This window comes from Pygocentrus nattereri, chromosome 8 (assembly GCF_015220715.1).
Source record: "Pygocentrus nattereri isolate fPygNat1 chromosome 8, fPygNat1.pri, whole genome shotgun sequence".
Lineage (NCBI taxonomy): Eukaryota > Metazoa > Chordata > Actinopteri > Characiformes > Serrasalmidae > Pygocentrus > Pygocentrus nattereri.
Genome location: NC_051218.1, coordinates 37,447,198 through 37,462,960, shown reverse-complemented (window position 1 = coordinate 37,462,960; position 15,763 = coordinate 37,447,198). Strand labels below are relative to the sequence as shown.

The 15,763-nt window shown below is 39.5% G+C and overlaps 2 protein-coding genes across 3 annotated transcripts in view; one reads left to right on the top strand and one right to left on the bottom strand.

The window, feature by feature from the left end:
- Window positions 1-6,719, top strand: part of zgc:154054 (uncharacterized protein LOC777616 homolog) — a 37,094-nt gene extending 30,375 nt beyond the window's left edge. The window contains exons 13-15 of the mRNA XM_017692020.2: window positions 3,275-3,350; window positions 4,273-4,385; window positions 6,381-6,719. Of these exons, the coding sequence (XP_017547509.1) occupies window positions 3,275-3,350; window positions 4,273-4,385; window positions 6,381-6,398 (207 nt within the window). The 3' untranslated portion in view covers window positions 6,399-6,719. The remainder of the gene's footprint in view (window positions 1-3,274; window positions 3,351-4,272; window positions 4,386-6,380) is intronic.
- A 237-nt stretch (window positions 6,720-6,956) lies between these two features.
- scocb (short coiled-coil protein b) lies at window positions 6,957-12,563 on the bottom strand. Of its 2 annotated transcripts, XM_017692023.2 has the most exons (5): window positions 12,461-12,563; window positions 10,382-10,451; window positions 10,153-10,233; window positions 9,857-9,995; window positions 6,957-7,448 (listed from the first exon to the last, which is right to left on the bottom strand). In XM_017692023.2, exons 2-5 carry the CDS (start codon window positions 10,398-10,400, stop codon window positions 7,418-7,420), a joined length of 270 nt encoding a protein of 89 aa, XP_017547512.1. In that variant the 5' UTR covers window positions 10,401-10,451; window positions 12,461-12,563; the 3' UTR covers window positions 6,957-7,417. The 2 variants fall into 2 exon arrangements, with proteins under 2 accessions (XP_017547512.1, XP_017547513.1); XM_017692024.2 differs by lacking the exon at window positions 6,957-7,448 and having other exon boundaries at window positions 9,127-9,995.
- Between the last annotated feature and the right edge of the window lie 3,200 nt (window positions 12,564-15,763).

Here is a 15,763-nt window from a genome sequence, read left to right as displayed (position 1 = left end):
AGTAAGTCAGACTTTTTCCCAGTGAGAGTCGGACTCCGTCAGGGCTGCCCTTTGTCACCAATTCTATTCATAATTTTTATGGATAGAATTTCTAGGCGCAGTCAGGGGATGGAGGGTGTCCGGTTTGGTGACCTCAGGGTCACATCTCTGCTGTTTGCAGATGATGTGGTCCTATTGGGGACATCAGGCCGTGAACTTCAGCTTTCACTGGATCGGTTTGCAGCCGAGTGTGAAGCAGCCGGGATGAGGATCAGTACCTCCAAATCCGAGGCCATGGTTCTCACGCGGGAAAGGGTGGAGAGCCCTCTCTGGGTCAGGGATGAGCTCTTGCCTCAAGTGGAGCAGTTCAAGTATCTCGGGGTCTTGTTCACGAGTGATGGTACAAGGTAGCGGGAGATTGACAGGCGGATTGGTGCTGGGTCAGCAGTGATGCGGGCTCTTTACCGTTCTGTTGTGGTAAAGAAAGAGCTGAGCCATAAGGCAAGGCTCTCGATTTACTGGTCGATCTACGTTCCCACCCTCACCTATGGACATGAGCTTTGGGTAATGACCGAAAGAACGAGATCGCGAATACAAGCGGCTGAAATGAGTTTCCTCCGCAGGGTGTCTGGACTCTCCCTTAGAGATAGGGTGAGAAGTTCGGTCATCCGGGAGGGACTCGGAGTAGAGCTGCTGCTTCTTCACGTCGAGAGGAGCCAGTTGAGGTGGTTCGGGCATCTTGTTAGGATGCCTCCTGGACGCCTCCCTCGGGAGGTGTCACAGGCAAGTCCACCGGGGAGGAGACCCCGGGGAAGACCCAGGACACGCTGGCGTGACTATATCGCCCAGCTGGCCTGGGAGCGCCTCGGAATCCCTCCCAGGGAGCTAGTGGAAGTGGCTGGGGAAAGGGAGGTCTGGGCTTCATTGCTCAGGATGCTGCCCCCGCGACCCGAACCCCAGAGAAGCGGAAGATGATGGATGGATGGATGGATGGATATATATATATATATATATATATATATATAGTGACATCTCATATAAATAAAAATAATGTGTGGCCATGCCTTATTAACGCATGGGAATGAGATCCTAATGCATGGCCACAACTTAGTAAGGCATGGGAATGAGTTCATGTCTTACTAAATTGTGGTCATGCATTAAGATCACATTCCCACACCTTACTAACTTGTGGCAATGCATTAGGATCTCATTCCCATGCCTTACTAAGTCATGGCCACAACTTTATTATTTTGTTCCCACGGCTTACTAAGTCCTGACCACATTTTTATTTATACAGGATGTCACATTGGATGGCCTCCGTACATTTCACTTACAAAGGTTCCATTTTTGCTGTGTAGATAATTTGCTGTAGTAGATAGAATAACTTAAAAAAGGTAAACAATGTCTGAAAATGAGTTTTAAAAATCTTATAACCTTACAACAATCTCAACATGACAGATATCAGATATATATCAGTCATTTTACTTGCCTAAATATCTTTTTTTTTTTTTTTTCATATCGTATTAGTTCTGGGCCTGTATGCATGAAGCTTCACAGAGTGAAGTGCCGACCTGGGATCTGTTACTTTCAGTAAAGTCTCTGTAAATAATAGAGGCCTCTGATTCTAGATCAGCACTTCTACTCTGACTCTTGGTGAACACAAGCCTTGATCGGTCACCACGGCTACAGTGGGTATGGTGTAATTTGCCTGTCAGCACTGACGGGAAAGTATCACAAGACTTGCAACAAATGACAGTATCACATTTTCTTTCCTACAAAACTGGAACTTCAAGTATCAGCTGATTGCCATACCAGTCTTCATCTAAACGTCCAAACACTCAACAAAAACAGGAACATAACTTACATAGAACCAGGACTGAACAATTCATCATTTTATATTGAAACCGTAGTTTGAAAGAGTGCAAGAGCAAAGTTAAATTACAATATTGTTAAAAAAAATAGCAATCACATATGTCTCCCAAATAATTCACCCCATATAGAACTACATCTATTTAAAGCTTCCAATGAACTCACTATATTAGTAGGGAATTTTGCTTTATTCAAACACATTATCTGCCTATATAGTGAGAACACTTTACTTGATAAAATGACTTAAACATTTGTGTCTGAAATAATGTCTGAAAATGGGTTAAAAATCTTATAAGCTTACAACAACCTCAGCATTAAAGATAATATTTTATATTAGTCATTTCACTTGCCAAGATACCATTTTTTGCTGTATAAAGAGTTCTGGGCCTGTATGCATGAAGCTTCTCAGACTGAAACTGTGAGATTCAGCCGATAACCATACCAATCTGAAATTTTCATCTACAAGTCCAGCACTTATATTTTTTCCAAACACTCAACAACCAGAAACATGACTTACATATAAGCAGGACTGAATAGTTATTCATTTTATATTGAAATTGCAATTTGAACGAGTGCAAGAGCAAAGTTTTAAAACTTTTTAAAAACTTTCAATAAGAAATTACAGTGCAAATGTGGACAAACTATTTGAAGTAACTATTAGACAATCTACCCTAGCGATAGGCAGTATAATTGTCATGATGCACAGTGTTTTTCTGACATCTGATAAGTTGAAACAGAAAGTTTTGTGCTACATTATCAAAACGTACATTGAATTTTTTAATCATTTCACATACTAAATATAATTGTAATGAAACACACAGTTGGTCAGTGTTCTTTAAGTACTGATAATGTCCACGATATGCTCAGAAAAGCATACTGTGACATACAGTGATTTAATTCATGACGATGTGCCATTGTGATAAATATTGTGATAAGTCCCAGCCCTCATTTAAACGCTTTTCACATTAGGCATAAAAATCCATTTTAACCTGCTTCAGAGGGAAATGTATATGATGCACAAAACCAGATGAAAGCCTTTTGAAAGTGTTTCAAGAGTTATCGTATTTCAATGTTTTTTATAACAGTTTTTCAAACAACGGAAACTGCGGTTACCTGTTTTATCTCGGCACAACCACATTTATGCAGAGTTTGAATTGGTTTCACAGCAGGGGGTTCTCTTTGTGTATATTTTTTATATATTTGTGTGTGTGTGTGTGTGTGTATATATATATATATATATATATATATATATATATATATGTCTATACTATTTGCCCATTTTTCATTTTTTAAAAACTTATACCATATTTGCTGACTGATTACACTCTATGAGACGTAATGAGCAAAAAGGAAGATGTGAAGAAGGTGAATTCTACAAAGCATTTTTCTCTTTTTCACTGTCTCACTGTTTCATTCTGTGTTTCAGGCCTCTGTGAGAGAGCAGGTGGAAAAAGGACAGCTCTCCTGCTGTAGGCCTTCCTCAGATGACTTTGCGGTGATAGGTACTCAAATATCATTTGTTTTACATTTGCTTTTGGTCTGTCTTGTTCTCCTTTTCCTTCTACATGAACATTTGCATACACAAAAGAATTTGAATGGGCCCTTTGTGGCCTGGTACCTTAAACATGAGGTAGAGCACATGATGAAATGAGCAATATATCTACAGACATAAGAGGCACAGATGAGTAACTACAAAGAACTTGGAAGTCTGTGTGTGTGTGTGTGCGTGTGTGTGTGTGTGTGGGCACGCTGTTATATGATTTGTCACAGAAAGGTGTCTCTTGTGGCTGTTGCCTCAGCTTTTTTTGAGGCAGGGGTTTTTTGTGTGACATCCTGGAAAACCAAACAATGAAGCTATAAATTTAGAAACTGAACGATTAAGCCGTAGTTTTGGTGTTGTTTTAAAATGTTTTTTCACTGGTTGTAACCTTGATGAAATTTTCCACCATTCCCCAGATCATATGTGACATAAGTACAAACGTTTGAACGCCCCTGGTGGGATTATATGCCTTGTTGATTTTCTAAGGAAAAATAAGTTTAACACATCCTCTACAGTAAACACACTTAAATACGGTGTTTTCCAGTATGTTTTTAATGTTTAAGCTATTGAAAAAAAAACAAAAAAACATAAAATATAAACACAAAAAGTGCTAGAACCTCTGTACAGGCCACATTTTTGTTATTTTTCCCAGCAAATAAAAAGTAATTGTGCATTAAAAAGTGCAGAATTGTGTTCTCTGTAGCAGATGTGGACCTATTTTCATTTTGCTTGCCTAAACCTTTGCATACAACCGTATGTTAAGGGATATTCATGGTGGCTTCTATTTTCTTTGATGAAACTCTGGTAATGAGGTACTGATGTGGCCTATCCAACATATTTTTCTGATATTTGTAGTATAAACATTTGTGTGTGTTTGTACACAGGCTCCTTCGTGAACGGAATAGCTGAGGGAGAGGTTGATGGAGCGCTGCGTGAAATAGCCGCCATACGACTTGTAGTTCAGTCTGACTCGGACGTCTGGGTGCTTTTGAGCGAGGTGAGCCTCTTTGGATTTTTTTTTTGTTTTCATGTTATGTGTAAAATCAAAGGCCTGACCGATATAAAGATTCCGTCCATAGTATCGATATCAATTTTAGTTAACTGAAAATTTTGATATTGACAATTGATACGGTCGCTTAAACAGATTGCAGTTGTTTTATTTAAACAGTGCTTTACCGACTGGTGTGATTGTCAGTTCTCGATTGTCAAGTTTCTTAAACTCAAACAAACATCTGAATCACACAAAGACTTAAATAATAATAATAATAAACAGAAAGCAAAGCACATGTAAATAACCATTTATCTTAACTTAACAGGTCAAATAAATGATAAATGACTCTCACAATACTGAACTATCAATACTGAACTAAAAGAGCAAATTCAAAGTATGTTTAAATCTGCAAATGAAAAGAGAAACTTAAAACATAACATAAATAAACATAAATACCAAAAAGACTTTAAAGAAGTATTACACTAGGTCTAGTGTTCTCTCTGCACTCCAGCATTCACATGGATTTGTCCAGTTAGCACAGCAGCACCTGATTTAATTTAATGATGGATTGATTAGATAAACTAGGCGTTGGACAGTAACTGTAAATACTGGACTGATAGGGAATGATTAACACATGTCAAGTCACAATGTGTTTATGTATTTGTTCTAATGTTGTTGCTTTTTTCAAACAAATAAATGATTACTGCCCAGATAAACAGCTATACGTGTCATTTTCTCAGAAGGCTTTTACACAGTGCTGTATATCTCAGGCCCTAACGAAACCTTTCCAATTAACTGCGATGCAAACTAACTGCAAGGATGGTCAGATGCAGCTGTGCAGCCCTACAGTATTTTACACACCACAAGCTCCAAGTTTACTGGCAGAAAGCATCATTCATTATCATAGTTCTGTAGAATAAAAAAACAATGAAGCCAGAAAATGTAAACGCCCTTAAATCTTTATCCAAGACAAACGCATGCTGTTATGTGAGGAGCAGTTATGGGGTGTAATAAACATGTGATTGGCTCTCAGAGGAGCAGCAGATAAAACAGGCAAGCGTTTTTCCTGGAAAGTAAACAACACGTACGTTGAAGTGAAGCTGCAGTTGGGAGTTACTAAAAGGCACCATAGTCTCAGACTCAGTTCCTGGTTTGCTGGCAGAAAGCATGATTGACGTGGTATATATGTTTTAAAGGGCCCGTATCATGGAAAACCGAGCTTTCCCTTGCTTAATTTTTAAATATGTGCACTTTTAAAATTAAGACATAGTATTTAAATATTGTTCAGACTTCAAAATGTACCATTCAGTTGTCGATCCATACAGACCACACATGGAAACAAAAACAGGCCATCATGAATTCACTGTTTTTGTGATGTCACAAACACCAGTGCGTTTAAATGTATCTGCCTGTTCTGCTTACAGCAGTTTTGCTTTATCTATTCCCACTGAGGTTCTATGGAGTGCTTCAGCCTCCTATCTCAAAAATAAAACACGGAAAAATGAAAGATATGAACCTTTTTTTAAAAACATTAATCAAAAACCTTCCTGCAGTTCATAGAATGGGGCTTCTAAATAAAACAAGGCTGTGTGGAGTTTCTGTGTGCACATATGTTCACGCTCCGTTAAAGACATCCTAGAATGTGGTCTGTCTTAACCAGAAATTCAGGTTTTTCTAGCTACATGGAGACCAACGCGAGGCATGCAGTCACGCTGCAACTGGATCGTCCACACTTGTGGTGTTTCTGTCATCAAGAAGCTGTTTAAAAGGCATCACTGCCCTGAAGCATTACTTCAGCTCCTGGTCCATTATGCACTTTTGAAAGTTTGTGAACTGTGTCGGCAAAACCTATATGCCTGTTTGATTCCACAGAAGCCTCTTCAGGGTCTCAAAGGGGAACAGAATCAGAGCCTTACTGTAAATATGTGAGTGTAAGATGTAGCAGTGTGGTCATTGGAGCTAAGGTTTGGTTAAGAGTCACTTCCTCTCTCTCTTTGACAGATCTTCATTAAGGTTTGATGAGCAGTGAAGAGGGGAGAAAGCAGAGAGCAGGATCAACTCTCAGCCCAACAGCACATCCTGCTGGTCAGGAGGCTTCCACTAGCAACACTCCAGGGACAAGCAGCATTCACTTTGCATCTCTCAGTGGACATGTTCCCAAATGAAATGAGATCTTTGTCTCTTTTCAGTGGTTTTTGCATAGACACATAGGATGACTAAATGGCATTTATAGGTATGTGCTTTGCCAACTGCACAGTTTTATTTGAACAACAACTGAATGGAAAGTTCTTGAATTGAGTACAGCAACTGTAATAAAATAAACATTTAGACAGTGCTATAGTTTCAGTCTGAGGCATCGAATCACTGAAGCACAACAGTGTAAGAGGATGATGTAGGTGTAGTTGGGTACCCTAGGGACCCAAAACCTTTCACATGTATGTGGTTTTCCTTGATCTGTCCGTTTGCCGCACCTGCTTCCGCGCATTAATTTCTTGATTATGACCTGAAATTAAGCTAGGTAGGATGTTGGTGTTTTCCTGACTTGTCTTAGAAACACAGTGTATTTTTTTCCATCTGTTATTATAATGGAATTTATTGACAGATCAGATACATTAATAATCATTCATGTCAACCACAAAGCTCAACACCAGACTGACGCTTAAAGCTTTACTGTTCATTCCCACATCACTTCCACAGTCCTGAGAGTATGTGAACTAGATGATTAAAATTATTTTTTGACTATATATATATATATATATTTGTAAATTAACAGTAAATAGTTTCCTTCAGGTTGGCTTGGCTTGCCTTGAACTTGTTGACTGCAGCTGCCAATCATAATGCTTCATCTGCATCCAGGATACTTGGAACACCTGCAGTTCATTTGCAAATGCAAACAGTCCACCAGTCATTTGAGACATTGTGAAAATGTCCCTGCCATAACGTTAAGCCTTTGTTGTTGTTATTCTGTAACGCTAGATGCAACTGGTTCTATGATAGCAGCTTACTTCACAGCCAAAAGCTGCAGATACCAAGTGGTCTCATTTCTCCTTCCGAGCACCTTTGGAAGCCCTGTGGAAGAGCGAAACGGAGATGGAAGTGGAGGTTTAGTGTGAAACACTAAGGTGGAGGTGAGGGAGGGAGCAGGAAGGGTGCATCTATAAATCTCTACTGTGGCCAATTCAGTTCCTCACTCTTGTGATGAGAGCAGGTAGAGGCAAATGCACGGCCTCACTTCTCCAGGGTGTTTCATGATGTTCTGAATTAGTTAAACTCCTGGAGGCCCACAGCACTGCATAGATTAGCGCCAGAGTGACAGCTGCTACTATAATCCAATAATACTATTATTTTTGATGGCCCAATGTAGACAATTGCCTTTGATTAGCATTCAATATATTATATATATTAACTACTAATATATAAATATATAATTTATAAATACTATATATATAAATACTACAAAATATATATTTACGAAGCATACTTAATATAGCCAATATCAGTCCCTTAGAACTTGCCTGGTTCAGCTTTAATTTAATCCAGTCAGTGATTTAATCAAGTCAGCCCTAATACTTAGCGGTGTATACTCACCAGCCACTTTATTAGGTACACCTTAGGTACTCACCCTTTCAGTTGCTTGTTAACACAAATAGCTAATCAGCCAATCACATGGCTGCAACTCAATGCATTTAAGCATGTAGAGGTGGTCAAGACAACTTGCTGAAGTGCAGACCGAGCATCAGAATGGGGGAAGAAAGGTGATTTAAGTGACTTTGAACATGGCGTGGTTGTTGGGGCCAGACGGGCTGGTCTGAGTATTTCAGAAACTGCTGATCTACTGGGATTTTCACACACAACCATCTCTAGGGTTTACAGAGAACGGTCCGAAAAAGAGAAAAAATCCAATGAGCGGTCAGTTGTGTGGACCAAAATGCCTTGTTGATGTGAGAGGTCAGAGGACAATGGGCAGACTGGTTCCAGATGATAGAAAGGCAACAGTAACTCAAATAACCAACCAAAATCTCTGAGGAACGTTTCCAACTCCTTGTTGAAAGTATGAAACGAAGAGTTAAGGCAGTTCTGAAGGCAAAAGGATGTCCAACCTTTTACTAGCAACCTAATAAAGTGGCCAGTGAGTGTATTCTGTAAGATGATGGACCTTCAAGAACAGAGATGAGCAGCCTTGATGCCGGTTTTCCCAGCACTAGCTGATTCAACAGCTAATTCAGAGCTGAGCTGGATGCAATAGATCACTGAAAAACGCCAAGCTATGCAGTGCACACATCTGTTGAGTCATACGCAAAATTGGAATCTCCTGGCAAATTACACCTTTTTTTCTATGTGAATAGTGAACAGATCCTCTTCTGGGACCGTCTACTTAAATATGGCACTTAGCTGCAAATTTTAGTGCACTATTACTCATTTGAATTGAACATTTTGAAAAGCATACAATATAAAATGTGCCATAACTTTTGCACGTCACATTTTGTTTCATTTTTGTCCCAACAGTTAAAATTCAGCAAATAAACAGTAACTGCATGAACAAATGCAGAAGTGCGTTCCCTGTAGAGGATGCGTTAACTTAATTTCACTTAAAATCAACCAGAGGCGCCCAAACTTTTACATACGGCTGTATGCAAGCACTGTAAGCCCTGTATTGGAGGTACCCAGCACCCAGGTGAGATGAGGGGACTGAATGAAGACTCAAAAGGCTCGACACACATACAGGGATTATCATTGCGAGGACTCGTTCAAAGGCAAATTAAAAACATTTATTAAAACAGGCACTAAAAGATACTAAACAATACTAAAATGCTAAACAAATGTTAAATACTGCTCAGCGGTTGAAGGAGCGCACACAATTGTGATGTAGACCTCGAAAGGTCTGCTGTGAAAAGCACCAGTCACAAATTTCATTCCCTGAACAGAGTGACCTGAATCACTGTTACCTAATTGATCAGGTTGCTTGTAAATATATGTTGACAGACAGGCAGTACAGCAACAGACAGTTTTAAAGGCCACATCACAGTTGTGTTCCCATTTTACAAAAGTAAAATAGCTCAAAATAAATTACAAAAACACTAACACAAAATAAAACACAGGTTCATGGAGTTCATCTGAAATTATTTCTAGTTGTTTCTCTTAATACTATGCCCTAACATAAGGCAAAAAACTGATAAAACATATATTAAAAAATTAATAAAAAAAAATATATGGTCCTCGAAAGCTGCCCTGTGGTCACTGAATAGAACAGCTTCTTAAATTACGTCAAGAGACATTTGCAGCACATAATATACTATGTTAAGCAGCATTAAAATAAACAAAGTAAAATTGGGATTCATGTGAAAGAAATACACACAAAGCAAATGTAAACATTAGCCATTTTAGCTGCATGTGGACAAAACTAAAAAGGGCAAATAAAGTAAACTGTGCTGCGATGCTGACTACATAGTAGGGGAAGAGGGGGGGTTCTCCCTTACTTCCGTTTGCTTTTGGAGTCAGTGGTTTGAAACACGCTGGATGCAGACATGAGGTTCTCTATGTACTGACCCAGAACCTGGTTTTCTGACTTAAGCTTCAGGTTCTCCTCTTTCACGGCGTCCACCCGTGCAGAGAGGTCTGAAAAACAGAGAACACGGTACACCTTTTATAGGCATCAGCTGAACATTTGATATGTTTCAACAAATTCCAGTCTTCAAAAGGGGCTAAAGCAAAGCAAGGCCCTAAACTGTGGACATGAACTTTACAATCTTGACATTTCACATGTCTCTTTTACCCTCAAGAGTGTTCTGCAGCTCGAGGACCTGGTTTATGAGCCTTGTCTTCTCCTCCAGCTCAACCTGATTTTCCATGTCACCTGAAATACAGCACATCTTTGAGAACTTGTTCATTTTTTATCATCCCACCTGTGAAAGCCAGTCATGTTGTGAAATACAGTGGGCTTTCTATGAACCACCTAGTTCTTCAACTAGGTTCCACAACCTACTTAAAGCAACCTAACCTACCATCCATGTCGGAGTTCATGGTGAAATAATCGTCTTCCTTTTTGGAATGCAGGGCTGCGACTCAGGTGCACTGAAAGACAAAATCATAACAGGGTTCTCTTTAAAGCAGTGTTTCACATTGCTGGCCTCAACAGCATATTTTAGTGTTTCCCCTCTCTATAACCAAATTTTACCTTCTAGAAATGTTGGTAATGAGTTGACAAGCTATATCAGGTACATTCAAGTGGGGAAAAAAGCATGAGCCACTTTTCTAGACAGGGACTAAGCCTAAGTCTGGGGGTGTCGTGGGCTGGAGGTTAGGGACCGGAAGGTCGCTGGTTCGATCCCCAGAGCCGACAGCACATGACTGAGGTGTCCTTGAACAAGACACCTAACCCCCAACTGCTCCCCGGGCGCTGCGGATTGGGCTGCCCAATGCTCTGGGCAAGTGTGCTCACTGCCCCCTAGTGTGTGTGTGCTCACTAGTGTGTATGTGGTTTTTCACTTCATGGATGGGTTAAATGCGGAGGTGAAATTAAGGGTCACTTAATCTTAATCTTAGGAATCAAAGGAAAATCTAAATTCAAAACTCTGTGTAGTTCCTTACTAGGCAGTGCAGGGGACCTATAGGAGCGGGACAAGGGACCAAAAACAGGCAAAACTTTGCAGACACATATTCAACAAAAGGTTCTCCTGAACAGGGTATTAAGGGAGTATAATTAGGGATAGTGCCCCCCCCAGCCCCCCTGGGCATAGTGACCATAGGCTCCAGAGTATCCCAATCTATCAGCAATGCTTTTCTATGAAGGTTTTAGAAGCTGTGTGCACCACTGAGCAACTTTATCCACAATGAGTGCACATTTAAGTAGCTGAATTAATTAATTAGAAGGGGTGTCTGAATACTTTTGGACACACAGTGTTATTACAAATTAGATAAAGGGCACATACTAATATCCAAAATGGTGAAGGGGGAATTCCACTGATTTTTCAAAATGTCTGCATAATTTAGTGGCTGAAACTTACACAGAATAATGCAGAATGGTTTGATGTGATGGATAAATGTACAAAAACTTGCTCAGGTTTCTTTACAGTGATGGTGAAAGAAAGCAGGTGTCGCCATGTTTCCAACAGAAATATAGGTATTTTATTTACCATCCAAAACCACCAGTGAACCTACAAGTGTCCTCTGAAATTTGTGTGTGATGTTGATAATGGTGAAACAATGGTATATCTGAAAAAATAAATCCTTGGTCACTATTTTTTGCCTTACCACGCCCTGCATGTAGATGACTGGCTTTCAGAAAACCCTCTCAGGAGTCTCAGGCCTCGGGCTGCATGTCCAGACGCTTTTAACCTGACTCTGTGAGGGCGCTGCAAGAAGTGGATGCCTGGCCCTCATCACCGCCACCGTGAACAATTCTAACCCGGTAAGTTTCTCTAGAACGGAGCATTTCATACTAAACCACCCTGGATTACTTTGTCAACATCTTAACCCTTTTGTTATACACGAATTTTGAAAAGCTGGTGGAATTCCCCTTTAAGACGCTCAATAGATGTAGACACCCGTGAACCAAAACACGCAAGGTAAAATGTATCAGCTGGTGTATCTACTGATTCATGTCTTACCATCGAGGCTAAAGTTGGTTATTCATTCGCCGGCGTCTTGTTGACATTTTCCCGTTCCACCTTAAATGGTGCAGCAGTTAACTAGTGTCTGAATGGAACTGCTGCACCACTTAAGGTGGAACGGGAAAATGCGAAAAAGACGCTGGGACAATGGGAAGCGGACTTCAGCGTCGTGACTTAAGGCTAGACCATATTGGTGAACAATAATTAGACACTTTCAGATGAAGTCTAAACTCAGGAGAATCTCTCGTTAATGAGCAGCGAAACTAAAAGAATCAGCGCCGGTTTGCGAGCTAACGCTAGCTCACCCAAGCTAAGCGAAGCCATGCTAACGTTAGCTAAAAACAGACCGACAAACAGCTGACATTCATAAACAAAAGGGCTTTCTGTCCAGCATCTCGTCGGTTTTGCTGTTCAGACTGAGACAAAACTTCATCATTGACTCGAATACAGAAGTGATAGGTGCACACCTACCTTATAAGGAGAATAAATTATAAATTCTTTATGTTTATATCTGATGTTCAGCCTTTCGTTGTAGCGTTTTCCCCACACCTCTACTCAGACAAGACCCGCCCTCCTTCCTCCGGATTTGCTAGTAGTTCATACACGTAAGCACGTTCACCAATCATAGCGCAGGGCAGAGAGCTACTGGCCAATCATAGCGCGAGAGATGAATAACGGTGTGGAAAAATTCAAATAGAGCCAGCAGGCTGTAATCCTGACAGCAGGAGTTAAATTAACCAAGTTTAAGTTTTTATTACTAGGTTTAGACTAAGCTTGAAAGTAGAGTATAGAAGCATATCAGTTTAAAACTAAGTCAAAATGTAACATGCAAAATGGCAATGTAATCCAATTTTTTTTGCGATCAATTCTTTATGTTTAACAAAAGCAGTAACCAGTACCGCAAAAACACATAACACAAATCTCAAATATACCCATATACCAACACAAGCACAGATAGAACAAAGGACATAACAAGACCATAAAATAAAATAAAATATGGGGGGGGGGGTGTAAGGGGAAAAAAAAAGGGGGGGTGGGTTTACAACATATTTTTCAGGGTTTCAATTGCATGGTACCAAATATTAATATTAGCTTCATTAGCACCATTAACTCGGGCAGTGGAGAGTTCCATATACATTATGTCCAAGAAAGAAAAAATCCAGGCTGTAATTGAGAGAGAATGAGGAGGTTTCCAACGAACTGCGATCATTTTCTTAGCCGCAGTGAGTCCAGCCAGAATAATACATTTTTCACTTTTGGATATAGAGAGTTCCGAAAAGTCATTAAACAGTAGAGTAGGTATGATGGCGGGTATCTCCAGCAAAACAAGATTTGAAAGCCTAGAAGCAACCTTGTCCCAAAATGATGTTACAGGAGGGCATTCCCAATACATGTGAAGAAAAGTACTGCAAGCCTTTGTAGAACACAGTGTGCACGTAGGGTTATTAAGAATATTCATAAAGGAAAGTTTGCGAGGAGTGAGGTAGGTTCTGTGTATGTAGTTCCAATGAATTAACTGGTGATCAGGGTTCCGGGAAGCCTCCAGAATATTAGACCAGACCACCGCCCAATCAAAGTTATAATGTAATCCTAATTTTGAATTTGAATTTGGAATTTTTTGCAAGTTCAGGCTCAAAATGAAAAATCAATTGAATTTCATTCATTTGCCATTTGGAATACTGCTATTGATATTTCTTTTACACAGACATTTGGATGCTTCATGAGTAGCTTTATTTAAATTTCCCAAACTAGATTCATGTATCATGTGTTTGTGTAATAATAGTATCAAATGTATATTAAAATGCTGTTCACCTAACATGTATCCGTGCTCAGCAACAATGCATTTGAAATTGAGTTATCAAGTTCACTACTACACTCGAAAGATGGCAAAATTCAAATGTAAAGGGAAACAGCGCCTCTCTGCTCTGCAGTAACATATTGTCACCTACTGTGCTCAATATGCGCCAAAATGCTTTTGAAAATGCATTCAACCTGCTTGCATTTTCATTTTCATGGACTTCCCAGCCTGCCAATCATTCCATGAGGACGGTGCCATCAGAAGGCTTTATCTGACAACATGGTTCACCTTTTGGTCCACCTCAGACAGTGCAGCAGTTACACTCTGGTGCCTAAATGTGTCCGGATGTTTTAAGTGTAGTGGGAAATTTCATTTCATTTGGAATGAGAGCAGTTGCTAAAAGACTTTAGTGCCAGAATAGAGGAGAGGCGCATCATACAGGTTCCAGTTGATGCCAAGCATGGATATCTTCAGCAAAGTAAGCATTAGAGTTGGAAATATTGCTCTGTCATCAACGCACCTGCTATCATGCTATGTGACTTGTGGAGAGAATGCAGAATTAAGCTAGATAAAAGCCAATGTTAACGTTATCTAACACTACATTCCCAAACAAGGCCCCCATCAGCTGTTTTTACCTGCTGGATAACATGAACCAGCTTACTATGTTACACATATAGCAGTGATTTTTGTAATATCAATTTTTAAAAAGGAAAGGACGTTAGAGGCCTCCTAGCAGATTCCGCTTAAATATATAATCACGGTACCAACACAGTACAGCAGCTGCTGAGTACTAAGCCAAAATGGTATGGTGGTTGTGTGATGTACACATGTCTATGTGTACCAGTACAATTACAATGAAAACATTTTATGAGTGTATTTACAGTAACAGATCAGGTGGAAGACGTGAATATATCCACATCTGGTGTCCACTTAAGATTAGCCACCATGTTTTCAGACACAGCCTTTTCTGCCAAGCCTGCTTTTGCACCCTGATGGGATGATTGACAGGTTGGGAAGTCTATGAAAAGGAAAAAGGTCAAATGCATTTTTAAAGGCATTTTGGCATGGAATGGGGTAGGAATATGTTATTGCAAAGTCTTTGTTTCTCTGCTAGCATTTGAATTTTTACCATCCTTCTAAGGTGGTAGTGAGTTTGCTAATTACATCTTAAACACATTGTTACTGAGCACAAATGCATATTAGGTGAATTATCATCGAGACTGCATTATTTAATAATCACATGAAACATATTTGGGAAATATCAAGAGTAGTATGTCAGATGGCAAATGCAAGTGGAATTATTGAATGTGAATTTTCATTGTGGGCCCAAACTTGCATGTGTGAGTGGGGAATTTAAATTCAAGCTTAAGATAATTCTGCCAATTTGCATATTACATTTTCTTTTTAAATTTGAAATGAATATGCTTCCATATTAAAGAAGCAAGACCATAGTAGAGGTAAATTGCAGAAGCAAGACATTACTATAAGTGAACTACGGAAGCAAGACTGTAAGCAAGATTGTAGTGTCAGTCCTGACTTCAGAATTTAAAATCACACCAAATCAGGAAAATCGGTGGATCATAACACCAATATAATATTGTAATCAGCCTATGGCCCTGCGTGCACACCAAGGTAGGTTAACACTTCACAGTTGTGGATTTCAATATGTGAATAGTTAGTTTAGATTTTTTTGATTGTTAACAGTCAAGTCTTGTGTGAGCTCATGGTGGAATCCAGGGACTGTGAGTAGAAAATGAGGTATTGTTTAAAAATAAAAATTGTGGAATGTATTGACAGTGTGAACCGTAATGTTGTAACTAAACAAGACTTAGTTTGAAAATCTCTTACTGAATCCAAACATATCAGCAATATTATAACCCATCACAATTATTACATAATTGCCAAATCACAGTTACTTTCCACAGTTTTTAGCTTTCAAAATCATGTTTATGTCACAACAAACTGAAAATGAATTG